The sequence below is a fragment of the Plecotus auritus genome, assembly GCF_963455305.1.
Source record: "Plecotus auritus genome assembly, chromosome: 9".
Lineage (NCBI taxonomy): Eukaryota > Metazoa > Chordata > Mammalia > Chiroptera > Vespertilionidae > Plecotus > Plecotus auritus.
The window spans coordinates 69584023-69607049 of NC_137783.1; the positions used below are offsets into that span (position 1 = coordinate 69584023).

Below are 23027 nucleotides of genomic sequence, written 5' to 3' on the forward strand. Positions count from 1 at the left end.
GTGAGCGCCCTGAACAGGGCCAGAGCCAAGGAGGAGCCTGCAACCAAGGTATGTGCCCTCAACCAGAATTGAACCCGTTTGGTCCACAGGCCAGCACTCTATCCACTGAGCAACACCAGCTAGGGCTTTCATGGTTTTTTGATAACTCTCGCTGACCCACAGTGACCTTTCTTTCCTTGAAACTCCTCTAGTAGCTATCGCCTACAGAACGTTCACCAGTCCTTCAACAGCTAATGAACAGCTACATTTTAGGGGCACAAAAATCTGTAATAATAAAAGTGTAATATGCTAATTAGACCGACAGCCGAATGACCTTTCAGATGAAGTCGCGGCAGTGGCAGCCGAGGCAGGGGCAGTTAAGGGGCGATCAGGCAGGCAAGCGAGTGGTTAGGGGCGATCAGGCAGGCGAGTGGTTAGGGGTGATCAGGCAGGCAGGTAGGAGAGCAGTTAGGAGCCAGCGGTCCCAGATTGTGAGAGAGATGTCTGACTGCCAGTTTAGGCCCAATCCCTGGGATCCCTAAACTGGCAGTCGGACATCCCCCAAGGGGTCCTGGATTGTGAGAGGGTGTAGGCCAGGCTGAGGGACCCCTCCCCCGCTTCACGAATTTCGTGCACTGGGCCTCCAGTGTTAAATAAGAACATAAGCTGTAAGCCCTTACGGGAGGTTCCCTGTTGAGTAAGACATAAAAGTAAACAAACATTTATAGAACAAATTTTAAGCTCAGTGGGAGAAACATGTAAGAATCTGAAAGGGGCAGAAAAGAGGGGGCAGGACTGTGTATCTGCCCTAGAAGATCTGGGAAGACTTTCCGAGCTGAAGGTCAGCAGGTGAACGTGGGGTGTGGGGGAAGCATTCCAGGTGGAGGGAAGACATGCAGGAGGCAAAGAGGTGAGGGAGGACAGCATTCAAGATGTACAGGAAGGCTCTGGTCGTTTGGCTCAGTGGATAGAGCGTCAGCCTGTGAACTAAAGGGTTCCAGGTTTGATTCTTGTCAGGGCACATGCCCGGGTTGTAGGCTCAATCCCCAGTAGGGGGCATGCAGGAGGCAGCCAATCACGATTCTCTCTCTCATCATTGATGTTTCTCTCTCCCTCTCCCTTCCTCTCTGAAATAAAAAAGAAAAGAAAAAAAGAAACAACAACAAAACAGGAAGTGGTAGGAGAAAAGTGAGAGAGACAAGCAGAGGTCTCATGCGCTATGCAGGGTGTGTGTAACCTTAAAAACATAATCTGTATCCCTAACTTTTCCCATAAACTACGGACTGTTTCTCAAGAACACTAACTTCTGAAGGACAAATCAAATGTGCAAAGCCTCCAAACATCTCCCATCACAGCCGGCATAGACCTGCCCACCACGTGGTACAAACATGGATGGTTCAGCTCTGGCTGGACAGGCCTGTGCTGTGGGCAGCCCAAGCAATCCACTCGCCTTCAATGCTCTCTGCACAGATCTGGAAGCCGTCGTCACTGGAAATTTCAAACACCAGGCCTTTCTTGGGCTTTTTCTCAGTGATGCTTTCCTTGCGCTTCTGTTCCTGCTGCAGCCAGAGAATGAGTGGCGAGCTGAAGCCTCCGTCTTCCTCCTCTGCCGCCTTCGGGTCTGCCAGGGAGAGAGCAGAGCGTCAGCGGCCGCAGCAGGCCTAGGGAGCCCGGACTACGCACACCATCACGAAGCCAACGGCATCCAGAACTGGGATTATCTCCACTGACAGGCAGTAAAACGGAGTCTCAAGGAGGTGGGGCAGCTCACTACCCTGGTCATAGCTACACACAACTACCAGTGAAACTAGAATGTTTTTAACATAAAGTCATGCTGTCTTTGTGGTAGAGTTTCTAGTATGACAATTTGATAGTTTTTCAGTAAGTGACTGCCCTCTGTAGTGTTAAAGTAACAAGTAACACTGCTAATGTGTATGAAGCAATATATACCAGGCACTCTCCTACTCTCTCAGGTATGTTCCCTTGATAGTAACTCACACAGACCTCACAAAAGTCTGATGAGTAGGTGTTACTACCTACATCGCAGGTGAGGACACTGAGATAGAGAGAGGTCAGGTAAGTGGTCTAGCAGCCCAGGTTCAGGCAGCCAATAGATGGTAACGCCAGGCTTCAACTACTGTGGCTCAGAGTCGCATGGTCGGCCCTTGCTGTCCTTCCACCCAGAGACCGACCCACCTTCTCAAGGATCAGCAAGGCAGCAGAGTATTACCACACCCCAAAGCTGGTGTCCAAGCGGTTTCCCCACCTGGTTCTCCTCTGGGGAAGACAGGCCGTTTAATGGAAACGGGCAAAGCCTGACCCCAGAGTTCCCCAATTGAAACATGACCTGTTGTTTACTGACCAAATGCAGCGGGAGAGACTGAGGGCTCTGGAGATGTATCTGGTGTCCCAGCCGAATCTGGCTAGCTTACAGAATAAGAATGCTTCTTGGTTTTCTTCAGTGACAACCAGGGGTGAATGAAGTCAGGTTATTACTAGCTATTTATTTATTTTTATTATTACTATTTTTTAATCCTCACCCAAGGATATTTTCCCATTAATTTTAAAGAGAGGCAAAGACAGAGAAATATTGATGTGAAAGAAACACATTGATTGGCTGCCTCCTGCATGAGCTGTGACCAAGGCCTGGGCTGGGGAGGAGCCTGCAATGGAGGTATGTGCCCTTGACCGGGATCAAACCCGGGACCCTTCGGTCTGCAGGCCGAAGCTCTATCCACTGAGCAACACCGGCCAGGGCATCACTAGCTATTTGCACCATACTGCTATTAAAGCAAGTCGAGCAGGAGCATAGTTAAAGGTTTCAGTATTGAGTCCTTTCCTTGACAGCCACAGAATATGTAGTGGATGAGCACAGGACCGAAGAGAGATGCTGTGAGGCTCAGGCTACAGTTCGTTCCATCAGTTAACGTCTGTGTGACTTTTTGGGGGGGATTTTTTTTTTAATCTAGAAAAATCAGTAGGTAATGTAGGTGATTTTTATAGCACGTTTGGCTTTGAAATACTGATTCAGACCTGTTGCCCACCCACATACCTGTACTTTCTTGTTCATCTGCTGGATTTTGTGTTGTCTGACCCTCAGGAAGAACAGCCATTTGCCTAAAAAACACACATACACACACAAAAACAACCCAAAACACAAATGTGAGATGTATTAGCTAGTACTTCAGTTCAAAGCTAAAAGCTGTGTCAGTTACACAAAGCCACGGCTGGAGACCAGCCACTGAATGAGCACCACCACCCACTACCATGTGGCACCAACAGAAAGCCATCATCTATGAGATTTACCCCCCAGATATTGACATTAAATTTTTATTTATTTTGTTACTACTCAACTGAGGATATTTTTCCATTGGTTTTTAGAGTAGAAGAGGGAGAGACAGAGAAAAACATCGATGTGAGAGAAACACATCGATTGGTTGCCTCCTGTACATACCCTGACCAGGGCTGGGGAACCTGCAACCGAGGTACATGCCCTTGACCAGAATCAAACCTGCAGGCCAATGCTCTATCCACTGAGCCAAACTGGCTAGGGAGACATTAAATTTTTACTTTTGGAGTTGTAGATTGTATCCTTAAATTTTTTCTCACCCTTAGTATTGAGAAAAAGATTAAAGAACACTTGTTAGAAGCAGTTCTGGAATAACTTAAGAGCTGCTTAAGTTGGCTGCTTTTTAAAAAATCCTCACCCAAGGACATGTTTATTGATTTTAGAGAGATATAGGGAGGCAGGGAGGGAGAGAGAACATCAATTGGTGGCCTCCCCTATGGGCTCCAACCGGGGATTGAACCCGCAACAGTGAAATATATACTAAAGGGGATAGTTAGGTAAATTATTGTAGATCACACACGGGAGCTAGAGGCCGCCATCCTATCTAATAAAGAGGGAATATGCTAATTGACCATCACTCTGTCACAAAGATGGATGCACCCACAGCTGAGGCCAAGTTCCCATAAGGAGCCTTAACGAGCAATTAGCAGGGACCTGAGGCTACCCCCTCCCCTGCCCCGTGGGGCTTGACAGGGGATCTCAAGGTGCACTTCCTATCCTGGTGCTGGGCTAGGGGACCTCAGGCTGCTCCCCCGGCCCCAGTGCCAGGCCTAGGGACCTCAGGCTATGCTTCCCACCAGGTGGGGCTTGACAGGGGACTTCAGGCTGCACCCCCCACCTGGTGGGGCTTGACAGGGGACACCTCAAGGTGCGCTTCCCGTCCTGGTGCTGGGCTAGGGGACCTCAGGCTGTTCCCCGCAACCTAGCGCCAGGCCGGGGGACCTCAGGCTGTGCCTCCCACCAGGTGGGGCTTAACAGGGGACTTCAGGCCACGCCCCCCACCCTGGCACCAGGCCGGGGGACCTCAGACCGCACGCCCCGCCCGACAGGGCTTGACAGGGGACCTCAGGCCATGTCCCCTGCCCCAGCGCCGGGCCAGGGGACCTGAGGCTGCGGCCCCCTGCCTGTCTGGGTTTGATAGGGGGCCTCAGGCCACGCCCCCCGCCCCAGCGCTGGGCCAGGGGACCTCAAGTTGCACCCTCAGTGCTGGGTCGGGGGGTACTCAGGCTGCACCTCCTCCCAGCGGGGCTTGACGGGGGACCTGAGGCTATGCCCCCCGGCCCCAGCGGGGCTTGACAGGGGATCTCAGGCCGTGTCCCCCACCTGGCTGGGCTTGACGGAGGACTTAAAGGCACGCCCCCCGCCCCGGTCTGGGCTGGGGGACCTCAGGCCACGCCCCCCATCCTAGCGCCGGGCCAGGGGACCTGAGGCTACATCCCCTGCTGGGCAGGGCTTGTCAAGGGTGGGACTGGCTGGGTCTGGATCTAGCCCAATGGGGGTGGGGGCTGGCCAGGTCTGGGTCTCACGCAATTTTGAGGTGCATGTGGGTGGGCAGGGACTTGACTTTGGGTCCCCTGGTGAGCCCCAGACTCTGACAGGAGGAAGGTTTTCATATACATTTTACTAATTTTCTTTCATCTCTGACACTTCTATTATAGAGAAAGGGCAAATAGTAATATTAAATTATTTCCTCTAATTAATCCCCTTTTAATGTACACGAATTTCGTGCACTGGGTCACTAGTTAAAATATAAAGTGCATCTATAAACACCGTACAGAAATGTGCACACAATTCAATAAGTGATAAAACCAGGTAAAGAACAGTATGTATAGCATTATTCATTCTATGTAAAAAAAAAGTATATACGTGTCCTTATGTGTACCACACATATCTGTGTATGCACATAAAGGTCTCCAAGCCTGGCCGGCATGGCTCAGTGGCAACCTATGAACCAGGAGGTCAGGGTCTGGTTCCTGGTCAGGGCACATGCCCAGGTTGTGGTCTCCATTGCCAGTAGGGGGCATGGAGGTGGCAGTCGATCAATGTTTCTCTCAATGATGCTTTAATCTCTATATCACTCTTCCTTTCAAATCAATAAAAACGTATTTTAAAAAATGTCCCCATGAATGAAAACAAATTATTAGCCATGTTAGCTCTAAGGAACAGATTGGGATGTGGTTAGGAAGGACAAACAGGGAACCATTATCCATTACTTAAATAATTCTATACTACATTACTTCCATTGAAATAACTTTGGCAACCTGACCAAATGGCTCAGTTGGTTGGAGCATTGTCTTGTGCACAAAAGGGTTGCAGGTTTGATTCCCGGTCAGGGCACGTGCCTGAGTTGTGGATTCAATGCCTATCGCGGTGCATGCGAGAGGCACCTGATCAATGTTTCCCACTCAAATCAATAAACATATTCTCTGGTGAGGATTAGAATACCGTCCACACAGATCCACACAAATAGGAAGAAGGATGTTTTAATGAGGACTTGGTCTTGGAGACCTTCCTCTGCTCACCTGGGGGGCTGCCCACACTCTGGTGCAGCTGGTTCCCCATCAGCTGTGTCCTGCTGCTCGGCCTCTGCTGCGGGGGCCCTGAAACAGAACCATTAGCACATATGCACCAGGGTGGGTGTCAGTCCGCAGAAACGATGGTCGGGCTCTGGTAAACCTCGTGAGCAGAACGCCAGCCTGTGGCGATGCAGGGGGTGTGGGTGCCCTGCGGGGAGCTGACCATGACACCAGGCACCTCTGGAACACTAGGGAGGCTTTCTAGCTCAATCTGTATGGTGGCTCCCTGGGCGCATATATATGTAAAATTCACTTGTGCACTCTGAACAGGAATAACCACCCTTAGCATCCCTCGGCCTCAGCAAAGAAGCAACAGCAGCAAGCAGCAGCACTGTTACATCAGAGCCGAGGAGAGACCTGGTTCTATGCAGGAGACCCACTGCTCACGAATGGCGTTGAAGTTTGCTCTGTAAGTCACCACGGTGAGTGAAAAAACAATCATTTAAAATCCACAAAATACCCGACCACTGCAAACGTGGACAGAAGGCTGCCCCTCTCACAGATGACCCCTTACCCAGCCTCAGCTCGGGTCCCGGACCCCACAGACCCAGCACGGCCGACACTGGGCTCTCACCCTGTGGACGAGGACATGTGGGTCTCCTGGTCCGGAACGTGTGCTTCCGAGGAGCTGGTCCGCTGGTGGGAGACCTTGTGCTTTTTGCCATTCCCTTTGTCCAAAGGCAGCTGGATACGCTTGCTTTTTGGTTTGGGCTGAGCAGGACCTGGCACGGAGGGGCTTGTGGACTGGGGTCCAGAGGAGGGGGAGCCCACAGGGGAGGCTGCGCGGGCCTGTCCGGCAGAGGAGGCCACCTTCTTCGGCTCCAGCCCCAGGCTGTTAGGAGTATCTGCTGCCTGCGTGAAGCTGGGCCCCTGGGTCCCTGGAGCAGCTTCAGGATCCCGCTGGGAAGGGAGGATTCCCGCTTTGCTGGCCAGGAGCTGGCTCACATGCTGAAGCTGATAGTGATCTTCGGTGTCCCTGGAGGGGGAGGCCGCCGCTAGGCCCCCTGTCTGCATTGTGGGGAGGATGCAGACGCCAGATGCAGCTGTTATTGCCGAGGTAGAGGGGGTCTGCAGCGACCCCAGCTGGGGAAATATTCCTGAACTGGGCAGCAGAGCCCCGGGCGGGTCCTGGATCCCCAGGCCCTGCTGGCTGGCTTTAATTAACAGGCTGCTTATGGAGTCAGTGTCTGGGGCACCCAGCAACCGCGGGTTGGTCAATGTGACATGTCCTGGAACCGACGCACTACTCGTAGGTGCTGTTGTCGTTTGCATGGATACGACATTCAAGACAGAGGAACCCGACGCCAAGCCGGCCACGGGCCCTGAAGCAAGATGGCCAGTGTCCTGGCTCCCAGTTGATGTGCCCGTCACTGTGGCAGGTCCGCCCACCGTCTGTGGTAACAGGGGTGCCTGTTCAAAATACATGACGCCAGACTTAGACCTTTTTATGATGTTGGGGACAGTCCGGTGAGATGACGTGTTAAGTGACCCCAAATCTAACAGGTTGGGGTGATTTGGAAGCTGGGAGGGTGTGAAGTTAATCAGTGTCATGTTAGAAACCACATCGGAGGGGGCAATGTTTGAAGGGGTGCTAGAGGGAGCAAGCTTCTTATTCTTTCGGGTCTGTAGGCGAGATATGGGTCTTTTCTTGAGTCCAGAGGAAGGAGTGACTACCGTGGTGCTGAGGTCCGTCCTCTGGCTGGCTTCGGACACCAGAAGTTGGGGATCTGGAGAAGGCTGCACCCCAATGAGCAGGCCTGGAGGAGAACTGCTGATGGTGGGTGGAAAACTGCCCTGAGCAGCTGCGGGGAAGGGGTGTAAGTGCTGGTGGTGAGGCACGGGCAGCAAGCCTTTGCCAGCAGGAGGGAACAGAGGCTGAGGCGTCTGCAGGCCTGGGTTTAGCCCTGTGGTTAGTGCGAGGCCACTGCCCATGGGCCCCAGCACAGAAGTGTTTGCCTCCATCACACTGGGTGCAGAACTAACGGAAGAGGTCAACTGGATTTTCTGGGTCACGCCGTTCGGCAGAGTCTGGAGCACGTAAAGTGGCTGCATGTTCTGGTTAACGACAATGAGCTTCTCAGTGGGTGGCTTCAGGTGGGGAGGTGTGGTCTGCACGGCCGCATTAGAGATCTGAGACGGGCCAGGGCTCTCGGCAGAACTGGGCCCGTATTTCTGGTTCTGGATGGGCACAGTAGGGGAAGCCGGTACCTGGAGGCCAGGGGTGCTGCTGCTCCTAGTTAAATCCTGACTGCTGCCACGGCTCTGCTCCACTGTGCCGCACGGGGGGCTGGCGAGGTCAGCGTCCATGTGTCCCTGGATGAAACGGTCAGGAGTCATGTGGCCTTCGGGCGCGGAGTCGACTCCCGGGCTCAGCAGCGCTGGGTCATCCTCGGAGGCGGCCACGGGCTTCTCCGGGATGGCGACTCTCTTCTCTGCTGTGTCTGTGATGACGGCTAGCCTGCCGGGGTTCGGGCCGGGGACCGTGGGGCTCCGCGTGGTCAGTACCGAGAGGTCGGACGGCAGCTCGAGCGGCAGCTCGAACTGCTCTTCGGCTGAGATGGACGAAGAGACACTGCTGTCCACAGGCTCCGCGGTTGGCAGCTGCTGAGAAAACACTTCAAACAGACCCATGTCCTTCTCACGGTTGCTGTCGAGGCCCAGGCCCTCGCCCAGGTTCAGGAGTTCCGAGGACGAGGACTCCGGACTCTCTCCCAAGGCCTGCATGGAGGGCGTGTTCTTCAGGACAAAGTCCATGATGTCTGAGGGCAGGATGTTCCCGCAGTCGTCGCTGTTGTTGTTGTCAGAGTCCGACTTCAGGAGCTCGGGGTTGTAGGTGTCCAGCAAGGCCTTGTCCGAGGGGGCGCTCGTGTGGACCCTGCGGCTGGACTCCAAGGAGCTGAGCTGAGCCTCCAGGGAGTCCTGCCCCTGGGTCTTCCCTCGGCTCACAGAGTGGCAGTTCTCCGCTTTGGGCTCGCTTTTGTGGCCCACAGAACTCTTGACGACATGTTCCTTCTCCCCGTCTTCGGGACGGTCCAGCTTGAGGTTCTCTGTACCGTTCTCTTTCCCATTTCTTTTTGGAATCTGGCTGGTCTTCCTCGTGGTGGCCGTGACACTGGTATCGCTCTCTGTCCCGTCATCAACACCATCCAGCTGTGAGATTCTCGGGAGATCACACTGCTCCTCCTCCCGGAACAGGTTGTGGGCCGCCAGCCGCTCCTCTGCCCCTGCTGCGATCACCGTCCGGGTGAAGTTGTAATAGTACAGGTCGTCCTCGTCGGAAGTGCTCAAGTCGTCAGCCCCATCCACCTGCCCTTCAGCTGACCTCTTGCCTCGTTTCTTCCCCGATGAGCTGCTGTAGAATGGAAGGTCTTCTTCCCCGTAGGACCTGACTCCGTAGAGGGGGGTGAGCCCGAAGAACATGTTGGAGCGGGCCCTGGCGCTCCGACGGGGGTACCTCCTTTTGAAAGACCCGTCCTCCTGGGGCTTGGGCCCGTCGGGAAGCATGAGATTCCTGTCCTGGACGGGGCGAGTTTGATAGCTGTTACTTGGAGGCTCCTGGGAGGAGGTACTGCTGGGGCTTGGCTGGGCCACTGGCCCAGCTCCTGGACTTTCGGAGGTGGAAACTGGCTCTGCTGGCGAGGCTGACTCTATTTGCAAAGGGGAAGCAGGACTGTTTTCCTTCAGGGCACTTCTGGACTGACTCTCACCTTCCATCTTCAGCGGTGTCAGTGTTACTTTGACCGTGCGTTTTCGGGGCGTCTGTAATTCCGTGGCAGGGCCTTCTCCTTGCACGGACGGAGCTTTGGGGACTCCAGGAGCAGCAAGGACTCTGTCCCCAATCTTATCAGAAGACACATTGTTACATGGCCGTTGCCCCGGAAACTCAGGAGGCAAAACTTCATCCGCAAACTCCGCTTTTAGGTTTCCTTCCTCACCAGCGGTTACCTGACCAGGCTCCAAGAAGGACTTACTGGAACGCTTTTCTTTCAAAGTTTCTTTACAAGACTTCTTCCCTTTCTGCCTCCTGTCTCTGGAACTAGAGCCCATGTGTTCGCTGAGGAGAGACGATCTGCTGCTCACTCCCGACAGCTTCAAGGCTTTGACTTCCATGTCGCCCTCACTGGGGGCACTCCCCACCTGGGTGGGGTCTGGATGTGGGTCCCAGTCATTCCTCTGCCCCCTCAGGTGGAGCGGTGGGAGGGGGAGAGCCTCTCTGGAGGAAAACGGCACTGAGGAGAATTCTGCAAACGTGCCCATCTTACTAACACTTGGTTCGCCCGATGGTAGACTATGACGCTGCGGGGCCAGTTTAGGGAGGCCAGTGTGGGCCATGTTATGAGCAGAGCCCTCGGAACTCTTGGAGCTCAGCATTTTGGTCTTTTCTCCTTTCAAAGAGGAGCTGCTAGAGGCCAGGTCTGAAGCGCTAGGATACTTCATTTCTGAAGATGCAGAGCCATCCACATGACTGGTTTTGGTGGCCATCATAACCACTGTCCTCTGCAAACTGGAAGCGGTGGGAGTGTTTTGCCTTAAGTTAGTATTTGAAGTCAGCGGCCCTAAGACATGATCGACTGCTTTGGCACTGGACTCCAGGTCCGCAGTGGTCCCTGGGGCGGAGACGGAGGAGCCACTATTCTTGGAGTAAGTACTCCCTGCTCTCACTGGAGACATCATCCGGAGTCTCGACTGCTGGGGTGCTGAGGAAGGCACACTGTGCCGCCTGGAGCCAATGCTTCGGAGCCCGGAGGACAGTAAAGGGTCACCCACTGTGACGATTTCGTGAGTGGTAGGAGTAGGACTTCCTAAAGGAGAGAGAGAAAGTGACAGTCTATCACAGACAGAACCAATGTGGGTAGTCATTATCGGTAACGAAAAATCAACATTTTCAGTAAGCTTAAGGCACTAAAATAAAGTGGCCTGAAAAAAATCACAAATTCATGTCTGAGCTGACCTTGGAGTCAATGAAACCCTTACCTGCAGAAGGCAGTGGCCGACAGCCAGCAGGCCTCTGTGTTGGAGAATAACTGGGTGTGCGAATCCTAGGAACCTTTGAGATGACATGATAAAAACAGGAACCAGAGGTTTGCGTATGAGGAGGTCGGTCTGGTGATGAAGGACTTACAATTTCAGCTGCGTTTTGACTTTCTTTGGATGACATTTCTGTGGTAGGATATAAAAACCCTTACTAAATACAGTCCCAATAAGGTATCAAACAAATGGCCCAATAAAAAGTCAGCTGTTAGGGAAATTCTCGAATGAGACCTCCCAAAGAAGTGACATTCTCCCCATGCTTCAATCCCAGTATTCCCAAAAGTACAATTCAAGTGACACCTTGATTAAAGACCAACCTGCAAAAGATGTTGGACTGTGGGCAATGGTCCTGTTTTCATCATGCTCGACGGTGCTATTGATGTCTGGCTCCATGGCTGGCGGGCGGCACTCCACGATCTTGCACGTGTACACGCAGCGCTTGCGGGCGTCCGTGGTGCTCCAGTACACCCGGGAACACCTGGCGAAGGTTTGTAGAGACCAGCAGAGGTGAGGGTCCAGAAGCAAAGACTGACATTTGTCAAAACCTCTTCTCATCCCAGATCCCCCGGTCTCGATTTACAGAATTTAGCTTTATTTCCTGGACTCTTACAGATTTCCCAAATTAGGATGTTCCAAGCTTTTTATTTTATTAAAAAATATTTTTACTGATTTCAGAAGAAAGAGAGAGGGAGAGCGAGATAGAAATATCGATGAGAGAAAATCATTGATCAGCTGCCTCCTGCACGCCCCCTACTGGGGATCAGGCCCGAAACCTGGTTTTGTGCCCTTGACCGGAATGGAACCTGAGTCCCTTCAGTCTGCAGGCCAACACACTGAGCCAAACCAGCTAGGGCAGAATGTTCCAAGCTTTTTGAAAGACCTTGTTTTTTACTAGCTTCTTAGAAACCAACATCAAGTCTTCTTTTAAAAAAGTGTATTGTAAGCAGGGGACAAAAATTGTAAAATATTCTAAAATGCAGAGAAAAAATACTAACTCCTGCAGGAAACAGTTATTGGGCCTCAGGAAGGGACCACTGCCCCACGATATGTACAAAGTGAGGACAGAGCAAACCCGAGATGTTTCCTTTGGGACAAACGCCCCATGAGACAAGGGAAGTGTAACTGCTTCAGATGTGCTGGATGCTGAGGGAGCTGTTCACACTCAGAGCTGCCAGCTAAGTAAGCAGTGCAAACTGTCGTTAGCACTGGGAGGTAGACTAAGTTAAAGTCTATGTAGCAAAATGAAACTCTAAAGGGGGAGAGCTAGAAAGGGAATTTTGAATTTATATTGTTAGCTTGTTAGAAGTTTAAACAACTTGCTGCATATGGGAAAAATTATAAATTCCTACTAGAATACCTGATTATTTTTGTGGGGTTATATTTTTATAAGGACCTAGAAAACGTAAACCTGAGGATAGAGGCACAAGGTGTGTGTGACCCATGACAACAATCTAAACTTCTGAATCCAGATGAATGGAATCGCAGAGACTGGCATTGTGTTTTCTGTTTAGATTTTATTTAGAAACTAGAGGCCTGGTGCTGCCCTCTAGTAATACGGGACCCCCCAGGGAATGTAGGACTGCCGGTTTCAGCCCGATCCATGTAGGCCAGGCTGAGGAACCCCACCAGTGCACGAATCCCCCGAGATTCATCAGACTGTTCCATGTTTCCATGCCTGTGTGTTGAGTTTCTGCCCCCTGGTGGTCAGTGCACATCATAGCTACCAGTTGACCGGTCGCTTAGGCTTTTATGTATAGACCAGAGGCCCGGTGCACGAAATTTGTGCACGGGGGTGCGGGGGAGGTCCCTCAACCCAGCCTGTACCCTCCCCAATCTGGGATCCCTCTTACAATCCAGGACTGCTGGCTCCCAACCACTCGCCTGCCTGCCTGCCTGATTGCCACTAACCACTTCTGCCTGCCAGCCTGATCACCCCCTAATCACTCCCCTGCCAGCCTGATCGATGCCTAACTGCCCCCTGCTGGCCCAATTACCCCTAACTGCCCTCCCCTGTAGGCCTGGTTCCCTGCGATTGCCCTCCCTTGCTGGCCTGGTTCCCCCCAACTGCCCTCCCCTGCTGGCCTGGTTCCCCCCAACTGCCCTCCCCTGCTGGCCTGGTTCCCCCCAACTGCCCTCCCCTGCTGGCCTGGTCACCCCCAACTGCCCTCCTCTGCTGGCCTGGTCACCCCTAACTGCCCTCCCCTGCTGGTTGATTGCCCACAACTGCCCTCCCCTGCAGGCTATCTTATGTCCACATGGGGGCAGCCATCTTTGACCACATGGGGGCAGCCATTTTGTGTGTTGGAGTGATGGTCAATTTATATATTACTCTTTTATTAGATAGGATTCTTCTGAAAAAAAATTTTTTTTTTTTTTAAATTTAAGTATAGTTAGTTGGTGCACAATAGCAAATTAGTCATATTAGTTCCAGGTGTACAATATAGTGATTGAATTTTTTTTAATTAAAAAAAATTTTAACTTTATTTTATTGATTTTAGAGACATGAAGGGAGCGATAGAGAGAAAAACATCGCTTTGCCGTCCCACTTATTCATGCACTCATTGGTTGCTCCTGTGTGTGCCCTGACTGGGGCCTGAACCTGTATCCTTGGCATATGGGGACAAAGCTCTAAGCAACTGAGCAATCGGACCAGGGCAGTGATTCAACATTTTTATTCCTTACAATGTGACCACACCATTAGTTCTAGTGATGACCTGTCACTGTGCAAACTTATCACGATATTATTCAATGTTTTTCTTCCATAACTGGATTTAGCTGACATAAAATGATACGTTAGTCCTCATCTACAAGAAGTAGCAAAAAAGTAGTTAATTTTTAGTAGCAGAAGTAACTCACAAGAGTGGCTCTACACCTAACAACGTGACCAATGACCGCTTCAGCGTGCTCAGGCTGTGGGGCAGCTGTCTTCCCTGTGCGGCGGTACTTACTGGTATCCAACTGGAAACAGCTTGTCCTCACAGTCAGACAGATCGTTGAGAATTCCCAAGCAGTCGATTGTCATGGAGCCTGGCCAAGGAGAGAACAGTGATTAGAGGAGATAACGGTATATCTATATATATAACAGTTTAAGTGACCGTCCGACCATCCGACTGGTAGCTATGATGTGCACTGACTACCAGGGGGCAGACGCTCAATGCAGGAGCTGCCGAGTTGTGGTGACTTGGCAGCTGCGGTTCTCGGGTGATGCACCGGAAGCAGAGAGGAGGGAGCCCGATTCCGGGGTGCATCACCCGAGAGCCGCCTGGTTGCAATCGGGATTCTTTGGGGGGATGTCGGCAAGCCAGTTTCAGTCCGATCCCTGCAGGCCAGGCAAGGCTGAGGGACTCCACCGGTGCACCAATCCATGCAACGGGCCTCTAGTATAAAATAATTTCATAACCGAAGACTAGAAAGTACCCCAATGCTACATCCAGCCTCCCCTACAACTCAGGCCCATGTCCTACCAATCATCATGTGAATATTTTCTGGTTCCAAGCCATTAAGGAACTTCCTCCTCAAGCTGATTCCTTCAAAGTCCACAAACACTCTTCTGAAGACTTCAAATCCATTCTCAGGAACCACCTAAAATGAAACCCAGAGGAGCTGTACTTGGCTGTCCCTTCACAGACTATGCTCACAAATACTGCCTCTCTCAGAGGGGCAGGGCACAGCTCTCAGATCACCGGTTCCACTATGAGAACTCCTACATCTTCCTAAGAGGAGCAGGTGCTAGGAACACCTAGGAGAAGGTAAAGCCAAGTTGCGACCTTGCTTGCTATTTTCCATCTCTTTTCCCTGAATTCCCGGAGAATTCAAAAAACAATGGAAGCTCTCTCACCTCGCCTTTGATCAGATCCCGGTGCCGCTGGCAGTACACCTTCTTATCATCCAGGAAGACGCAATTCTTGGCCCGGGAGCACATGAAGTGGTAGTTGCTAGTGCAAGAGGTGAGGCAGCAGCCTACAGTGGCGCCTGGCTTTTGGCAGAATTCGCATCGCTAACAATACAGAATGAACACAGCCTGAGTCAGATGTTAAATATTTCAAGCCATTTTCCACCTCCCCATTCTAGGGTTTCCTAGAAGTAATTTTGTTTATTGATAATCTGCTGAATCACAGGGAAGGGATATGAGCCATAAAGTCTTCTCCACAAACCTTTTCTCTCCCATGGTCCATGGGTCATATAACTACTAAAGTTAAATATTACAATTTGATTTAGAATTTGGACCAAAACAGTTTTTCTTCTAGGATGCAAATTGGTTTAGAGAAAACTTTGAAGATCAAGGCTAAAAACATCATCTCTTTAGAAAGCTATTCCATCCCAAAGAACTCCGTTCTAGAAAGAGTATCCGAGTCAGAAACATAATGGTGTTCTAGTTATCAGGTTTAACAGACACACATATCCCGTGGTTGACATTTCCCTGTCACTAGGCTGTGGCACCACCTTATTCTGTCAGTCACCGTCAGGGCTCTTCTCCAGGGAGGACACTTGGTCCTTTTTTGCCCATACTCCCAGGGTCAGGAGAGTCAGCTGCCCACAGTGGACATCAATACTCGGTACTGGCTGGCCACCCCAAAGGCATATGGGAAACAGCAGTGAGGCAGCACCTAGCCACAGACAGCACATCTGGAAACAGAGGGAGCCTCTTTGATGGCATTCCCTGCGTCCTTACCAGCTGCTTGCCCCGGATCACAGCCATGTGCACGTTCTTCAGTGACCCGTCATCGTCCTCAAACACTTCTGCCGACCACAGAGCGCAGTTTACATGTGTCCACTCATTCTGGCCAATGTACAGCAAGCGGCCAGCATCCTGGGAAACAGAGATTTCTTTTCTCTTTAAAGAATATTATGTCAAAGAAAGTTTTCCTTGGTATTTGCTTTACCTCAGTCAAGACAACTTCAATAAACTAATTAAAATTCTTTAAGTGAACACACACATTAAAAAAAAAAAAAAATCCGACTTCTTTCTCAACGTTCCTGTTTCCACTTCTGTCCTTTCTGATCGCCTCTTCCACAGACAGGAGAATTAGAAAATAAGTGGACTATGTGCCAGGCAGTGCACAAGGCCTTACACATCACCTCCTTTAGTCCTCAGAACCATTCTGAGGTAAGGAATCTTCTTCTTATGCTCATTTTAAAGATGAAACTGAGGGTCAGAGAGGTTAAGCTCCTTGCTAAGGTCAGCAGCACAGAAATGGACCGTAGCCATTCTGCTCTACTGCATTAACATGTTAAGCGCCAGTTTGTTTTGTCTGGGCGCTTAACATGTTAAATACAAGTTATTTAATGTGCAACTTGTATTTTATTGACTTTCAAAAAATCTTTTTGAGAAGGTATAAGTTACTAGACATCAGCAGGTTAATTTAAGGCAAATCATCTTTTAAATCAGTTATAGAAATAACCCCAAGTTCCACAATACCCAGTCATCAAGTTTAGACACCAAGGTCACACAGCTCATTCTGAGCATCCTAGCAAGTAGGACCCCTGGCCGAGGTACTTACATTGGCACTGTCATCGCCGTAAGTCAAACATAATGCACATTGTCTGTTATCTTCTATGCCCGGGGGTGGGTTCAGTTCTGGACTATCTTCTCGACTCCTATCAGTACCTTGGAGCCCAAAGACACCCAATTAAAACTGGCGACACTAATTTTGATTTCCAGGAAAAAGAAAACAATTCGGCTCAAATAGCCCATAACCTTTAAAATGAACACTTTCAAAAAGTGTGCCAAGTTATGCTATCCCACCACTTATTAGAGTATTTCTATAAATTCCTTGTTAACATTCCAAGTGAAGCAAAAAGAGTGATTTTATTACATTTAAGGATCACCTGAAAATTTCTAATGCGCAAGGATATTAAATTTAGATTCCCAAAGTCAATCATTGGCATCCTTACTCAAAGCCGGTGGCGTAGGAGGGTGCAGGGGAGTGGGCGAGTCTGGTTCTCCAGGCCCTTTAGGTTTGGGAGCCGGAATGATTTTCTTCATTAAAGGAGGCTGCTCAGTGTGGCCGCTGTCCTCTCGCTCCTGCCACTGAGCATAATTATGGTCAAGTGAAGGCGGAAGCACTGCGTTGGGTAGCATCCCACTGCTGGAAATAATCGATTCGACAGGCTTTACTGACCCCATAGCGACCCAGAACTGTACACAATAATGACATTCTTCATCTCATCGGGTCTTGGCCTGGGCACAAGCCAATCCCAGAATGTGAGCACAAGTCACAATCTGTAAACCGCCTCATCGCACAGGACTTTATATTATTTTAAAAACATAATCTCAATGTAGGACTCCTGATGAAACTTCCAGAAACAAGTGATAACTTTCTCAAAGACTCAAAAGGATTCACCTGAATAAAAACTTAAGAATAAATATGGAGACTCAAGAGGTAGAGAACACCATTTGAAATGAATAAAATAGGACCCAATTCTAACAATAGACTATAACATACACTGTTGTCTCTAAGCCAGGACTCAAAGAGCATTTCCAAGTTTTTAATATTAAAGCCTACTCTTGAGAAACCTCAATCTAGAAATATAGGATAGGAGAAAAAAAGTAATACAGAATTTACTTACTTGCTTGATACTTTATTTGGTTCCCAAAACCTGGATTTTTTGACACTGAACCATGGAAAAACACGTTCCATTTGCTAACAGAAAAACAAACAAACAAACAGCATGTAAACACGTGAACATTCATGTGGAAACCACATAAAAACCACGTCACACAAGCGCCTGCCGATCCGAGCATGACGTGAAGCCACTGAGGGAAAGACCATCCACTCCAGGGTCCTCCCCAACTCCCCCTAAGGAGTCAGAGGAGTGAATACAACCAGATGCCTTATATAGAGAGCAGAGCACAAGGCAGAAGAGAAAAGGTCTGTTCTGTTCCGGGGCGGGGGGGGCGAGGGGGGGAATTCCCTGCAGACAGGCATTAAGAAGGTGGCTATTAACGTGTATTAACGTGGTTCACCCGAATGAAGAAGGACTTGACCATGCTGTTGGCTTTCTTAAGCTCCGGCTGCCCTCCATCTGCATTAATGGCTGCCTGGATGATCTTCACGATATCATCACTGAACTCCAACTGCAGACAAAAGCAAAGCATTCACTACTCATAACACAGTGCTTTCCAAACCACCTCCTTTCCCTCCTGACCACCCAGCACAGAGGGCCCACAGGAAGCTAACGCCTTAGTTTCATACAGTGCAGTTTTTATTAATGTTTCTTTAAAATTTATTTTTATTGATTCCAGAGAGGAAGGGAGAGGGAGAGTGAGAACATCAATGGTGAGAGAGAATCATGGATCAACTGCCTCCTGCCTGTCCCTTACTGGGGATAGCCCGCAACCCGGGCATGTGCCCTAATCGGGATCAAACCCGGGACCCTTCAGTCCATAGGCTGACGCTCTATCCCCTGAGCCACACCAGCTAGGGCCAATGTGGTTTCTCTTTAGAGGAGGCATTTGAGATTCAGTTCACAATTAACTTGTGGAAGTCAAGAGATGCAAGGCTAGTAAAGCAAGAATGCAAACAAATTAGTTGTATCATGGTAAGTTACCCAAGCAGGGCTATGATATTTTATTAAGACTAAAATGAATTAATAACTGAATAGCAAATACGGACCATGAGTTAACAATCGTTTCCTACATAGTTTGAAAACCATAAAATTAAAATGCATCTACCGTCCTAGCTGGTTTGGCTCAGTGGATAGAGCGTTGGCCTGCGGACTGAAGGGTCCCAGGTTTGATTCCGGTCAAGGACATGTACCTTGGTTGCGGGCACTTCCCCAGTAGGGGGTGTGCAGGAGGCACCTGATCGATGTATGTTTCTCTCTCATCGATGTTTCTAACTCTCTCTCCCTCTCCCTTCCTCTCTGTAAAAAATCAATAAAATGTATTTTTTAAAAAATAAAATAAAATTCAACAAGGCCGTCAGAACCTGCCTCCTGCACACCTTCCACCAGGGATCAAGTCTGTGCTCTGGGCAGCACTGCCCTGACTGGGAATAGAACCAGCGACCTTTCGGTGCATGGGACAATGCTCAACCAACTGAGCCATACCAGCCAGGGCCATAAACTGTTTTAATATAAAAATGACTTCAATATGAAAGTAATTTTCAGAGAACTCAGATGAAAGCCAAATAAAAAGAACCACTTTAAGACACTAATCTTCTGAAACAAAGAGCTAAAACCACCCACATATTTTTAGGTATTTAAGGCCACATGACATTTCTAAATAGAATACAAATCATCTTTTAATGCTTATACCCAGTTCCATCTTCCACAAAGAGCCGAGGAAACTCAACCGGCACTGGAAATGCTGGTAGTTCGCTGTAGAGACATACCACAGACGTGTAGTTCCCTTGGTCCATCTTCCTCTTGACCCCTTCCAGATCTAAAGGCTGCGGATCCTCCTGCTTGCTGACCTCAGTGAGCACAGGCGGGTCCGGGCCCTCCGGGGAGCTGCGGGAAGGTATGCTCTCCTCTGTCTCGGGGTTTAAGTCTGGAGGCTTGGCAGCCTGTGGCCAGGAAAGATAGGTTTCACTTATCTAACACTGAAAATAAGGCATCTAGGCAAATTCTATTAAAATTAATAAATATGGGACTGAGTGATTCATATTATAAAACTGAAAGAACATGGAAATAAGAGATTTCTCCAATTATAGAAAAGCAAAAGTTAAAATGAGCCAGCTATCTAGGCTAATTTAAGATTTTGCTTGGTAAATTCCAAGCCTAGTATGAAGAAATAGAAACTGCCTGGCCAGCGTGGCTCAGTGGTTGAGCGTTGACCTATGAACCAGGAGGTCAGAGGTTCAATTCCTGGTCAGAGCACATGTCCAGGTTGTGGGCTTGATCCTCAGTTAGAGGCCGTATGAGAAAAAGCCGATTGATGATTCTTTCTCATCACTGATGTTTCTCTCTCCCCGGCCCCTTCCTCCCTAAAATAAATAAAAATATATTTAAAAAACAAAAACAAAAACCTACAAACTGTCCAGTTGCTTTTGAGTACAACATAAATGGCAGCTAATTTTCTTTTTTAATATACTTTTGTTTGTTAATCCTCACCTGGGGATATTTTTCCATTGATTTTTAGAGAGAGTAGAAGAGAGGGGGAGAGACAGAGAGACACACTGATGTGAGAGAGATACATTGACTGGCTGCCTCCCACACAAGCCCCAACCAGGGCCAGGGATCAAGCCTGCAACCAAGGTGCATGCCCTTATCCACAATCGAACCAGGACCGTTCAGTCTGAGGGCTAACACTCTATCCACTGAGCCAAACCAGCTAGGGCACAGCTAATCTTCCTGTCTAAAAAAACTAAACTCTATTAAAGAGAAAGCAGCAGCCTGAGTTAACATTACCCATGTGGTTCTGCCAACCATTACACCTGTGTTCCCAATGACTAGTATAGACGTACAGTCCACAACTTGTATGGCTACATAGTAGCAGTTTTCAAATTGTACCTTGAGGAGGCCCAGGGGTTCCCCGGAGCTAAGGCCGTCTCTAGCCCCTTACCACTGAAATGAGGCCACCATGCTCTCTCTCACCATGGTTACAGAACTGCCTCTTAACCACTGTCCTGCTTAGGTTCAGACGTCTCCAAACCTTTCCCTCTCTACAGTCAGAATCATTTTTTTTCTAAAAAGCAACTCTGATCAGGTTACTCTTTTTATTTTTAATCTTCAGCATAGGATATGTTTTTATTGATTTCAGAGGGAGAAAACCAGAGAGGAAGAGGGAGGGAGGGAAAGAGAAACCGCGAGAGGGAGAGATAAACACCAATCGGTTTCCTCCTGAACTTGCCTCAACTGGGGATCAAATCTGCAACCTGGGCATGTGCCCTGACTGGGTATCGAACCTACAACCTTTTGGTGTGTGAGACGATGCTCCAGCCAACTGAGCCACCTGGCCAGGCTAGGTTCCTCTTTTGAGTGAAGGCCTTCATTGACTCCCCATAGCCTTTCGAGTGTACTAGTAAAGTTCAAACTTCTTATAACAGTAAGGCCTTTGAAATAAGCCTCCTTCCTATTTCTTACCCCAAAGAAGGACCTATTCTTTTTTTTTAAAGTGTTTTTATTTATTTCAGAGAGAGGAAGGGAGAGGGAGAGAATGACAGAAACATCAGTGATGAGAATCATCAATCGGCTGCCTCCTGCACACACCTCACTGAGAATGGAGCCCGAAACCCCAGCATGTGCCCTGACCAGGAATTGAACGGTAACCTCCTGGTTCATGGGTTGGGGCTCAACCACTGAGCAACACTGGCTGGGCTAGAAGGTTCTATTCTTGGCTCTAAAAATGTTTTTAATGATTTTAAGGTCAAAACAAGTCACCTAAATGACTAAGTGAAGCAAAACTAAATGAAGCAAACATTTTTTAAAAAAAGAAAAAACACCCAACCAACCAAAAACCATTCTGGAAGTAAAAACCACCTAAGGACAAACTCTCAGAACCCAAAATGAGAGGTGGGCCTACCTGTCGGTAGCGTAACAAATGGCTGGTGGTCCGAGAGTTCAACAAGGCCGTCAGAACCTGCTTGAGAGAGATCTGCAGCGCCTTTGCGAGGGCCAGCCGCCACTCCGCGGGGTGCCGCACGGTGCAGTTCACACACGTGTAGGCCACACTTTCTGGCAGATTAGACAGAATCTCATACATCTCATCTAGGAAAGCAAAAACCTACAATCATAAGGTGCTTTGAAGAGCGGGAGAGAGGGAAAAGAGGAGACTATGCCACTGAACTTCAGAGAAAGCTGTCTGTTAGAAACAGCACTGAGACTAATATCCCCTGGGAAATTGCACCTATTGATCTTCCAAGAGACGTTATTAATACTAATCCAGACTTTGGTTATTGGGGGATCAATAGGTCATGGTACCCGCAAAGGACAGCAAGTAGATATTTCAGAGGGACATGTTCAAGATAAATGGGCACAAACTTCACACAGTGTTGTTGATTCTAAAGACCAAGAAGTTAATTATAAAAAATTCATATAACACTGCCATAGTTTTTACATTGGTATTACTTAGGGGGCTGTCAGTGTAGCTATCAGAAAAGGAAACTAATAAAAAGACTCCAACCTTCTGTACCTGAAAGATTCTCACATTTGGAATGGACCCAGCGATCACATTTCCCACACTGCATCATCTTACTCTCATAGTCGTCATCATCATAACACTTATCACAGAGCGGGCAGAAGTTTCCTGAAAGCAAAGCAACGTGCTCAGCTAAGTGCTTTGGTTCCCACACCACTGAATCCCCAGGTCTGGACTTCTATATGTGAACCTGATCTAACATGCAGGAACCGCCGGCCGGCACGCTTCAGTGGTGGAATGTCAACCTATGAACAAGGAGGTCACAGTTTGATTCCCGTCAGGACACATGCCCAGGTTGTCGGCTTAATCCCCAGTAGGGGGCATGCAGCAGGCAGACGATCGATGATTCTCTCATCATTGATGTTTCTCTCTCTCTCCTGCTCCCTTCCTCTCTGAAGTCAATAAAAATGTATTTTTTAAATAAAATAAATAAATAAAACGCAGGAGCTACTTAGCACACGTCAGCACGGACCTACCAGGGAATGTGCACACACCTGGAAAGCAGCAAGATTATTCTGAGCTCTTGGGACAGGCCACTTGTTCTCTAGGCTCATTTTTAAAGGTCCTGAGATAGAACAGTTAATTTACACTTTTCTTTATTCTCAGTGCTTTTATAGAATGCTTCTAAATTCCAGCACAATGAAGTACCTTCATTAATTTGCTTTATCCACGTATCCCCTATTTTTTACTTAATAGACTTAGCATTGATTTGCCTATTTTAAGTAGCTTCAAAGAGTGACCTTTTACATCATATTTATTCTAAGTGAATAAAATGATAAGTTCAATGAATTACTTAGATATGTTTTTTCTAGCATAACTATTTTTTAAAATATATTTTTATTGATTTCAGAGAGGAAGGGGGAGGGAGAGAGAGATGGAAACATCAATGATGAGAGAGAATCATTGATAGGCTGCCTCCTATACGCCCCTCACTGGGGATTGAGGACGCAACCCAGGCATTTGCCTTCATCGGAAATCAAACCATAACCTCCTGGTTCAACCACTGAGC

The 23027-nt window shown here is 48.9% G+C and overlaps 1 protein-coding gene across 5 annotated transcripts in view; it reads right to left on the bottom strand.

Moving 5' to 3' along the window:
• The window catches only part of KMT2A (lysine methyltransferase 2A), a gene marked incomplete at its 5' end in the record, with an annotated part of 101330 nt that overhangs the window by 19217 nt on the left and 59086 nt on the right, over window positions 1-23027 (bottom strand). For 3 of the 5 annotated variants that reach the window (XM_080640381.1, XM_080640379.1, XM_080640382.1), the window contains 17 exons: window positions 1430-1600; window positions 3032-3096; window positions 5851-5928; window positions 6479-10706; window positions 10879-11064; window positions 11253-11413; window positions 13884-13962; window positions 14400-14517; window positions 14774-14932; window positions 15608-15745; window positions 16437-16543; window positions 16831-17024; window positions 17506-17579; window positions 17903-18013; window positions 19272-19445; window positions 21404-21588; window positions 22013-22126. In XM_080640381.1, the coding sequence (XP_080496507.1) occupies window positions 1430-1600; window positions 3032-3096; window positions 5851-5928; window positions 6479-10706; window positions 10879-11064; window positions 11253-11413; window positions 13884-13962; window positions 14400-14517; window positions 14774-14932; window positions 15608-15745; window positions 16437-16543; window positions 16831-17024; window positions 17506-17579; window positions 17903-18013; window positions 19272-19445; window positions 21404-21588; window positions 22013-22126 (6342 nt within the window). Of the gene's footprint in view, window positions 1-1429; window positions 1601-3031; window positions 3097-5850; window positions 5929-6478; window positions 10707-10878; window positions 11065-11252; window positions 11414-13883; window positions 13963-14399; window positions 14518-14773; window positions 14933-15607; window positions 15746-16436; window positions 16544-16830; window positions 17025-17505; window positions 17580-17902; window positions 18014-19271; window positions 19446-21403; window positions 21589-22003; window positions 22127-23027 lie in introns of all 5 variants that reach the window. The other 2 variants (XM_080640380.1, XM_080640378.1) reach the window with 1 other exon arrangement.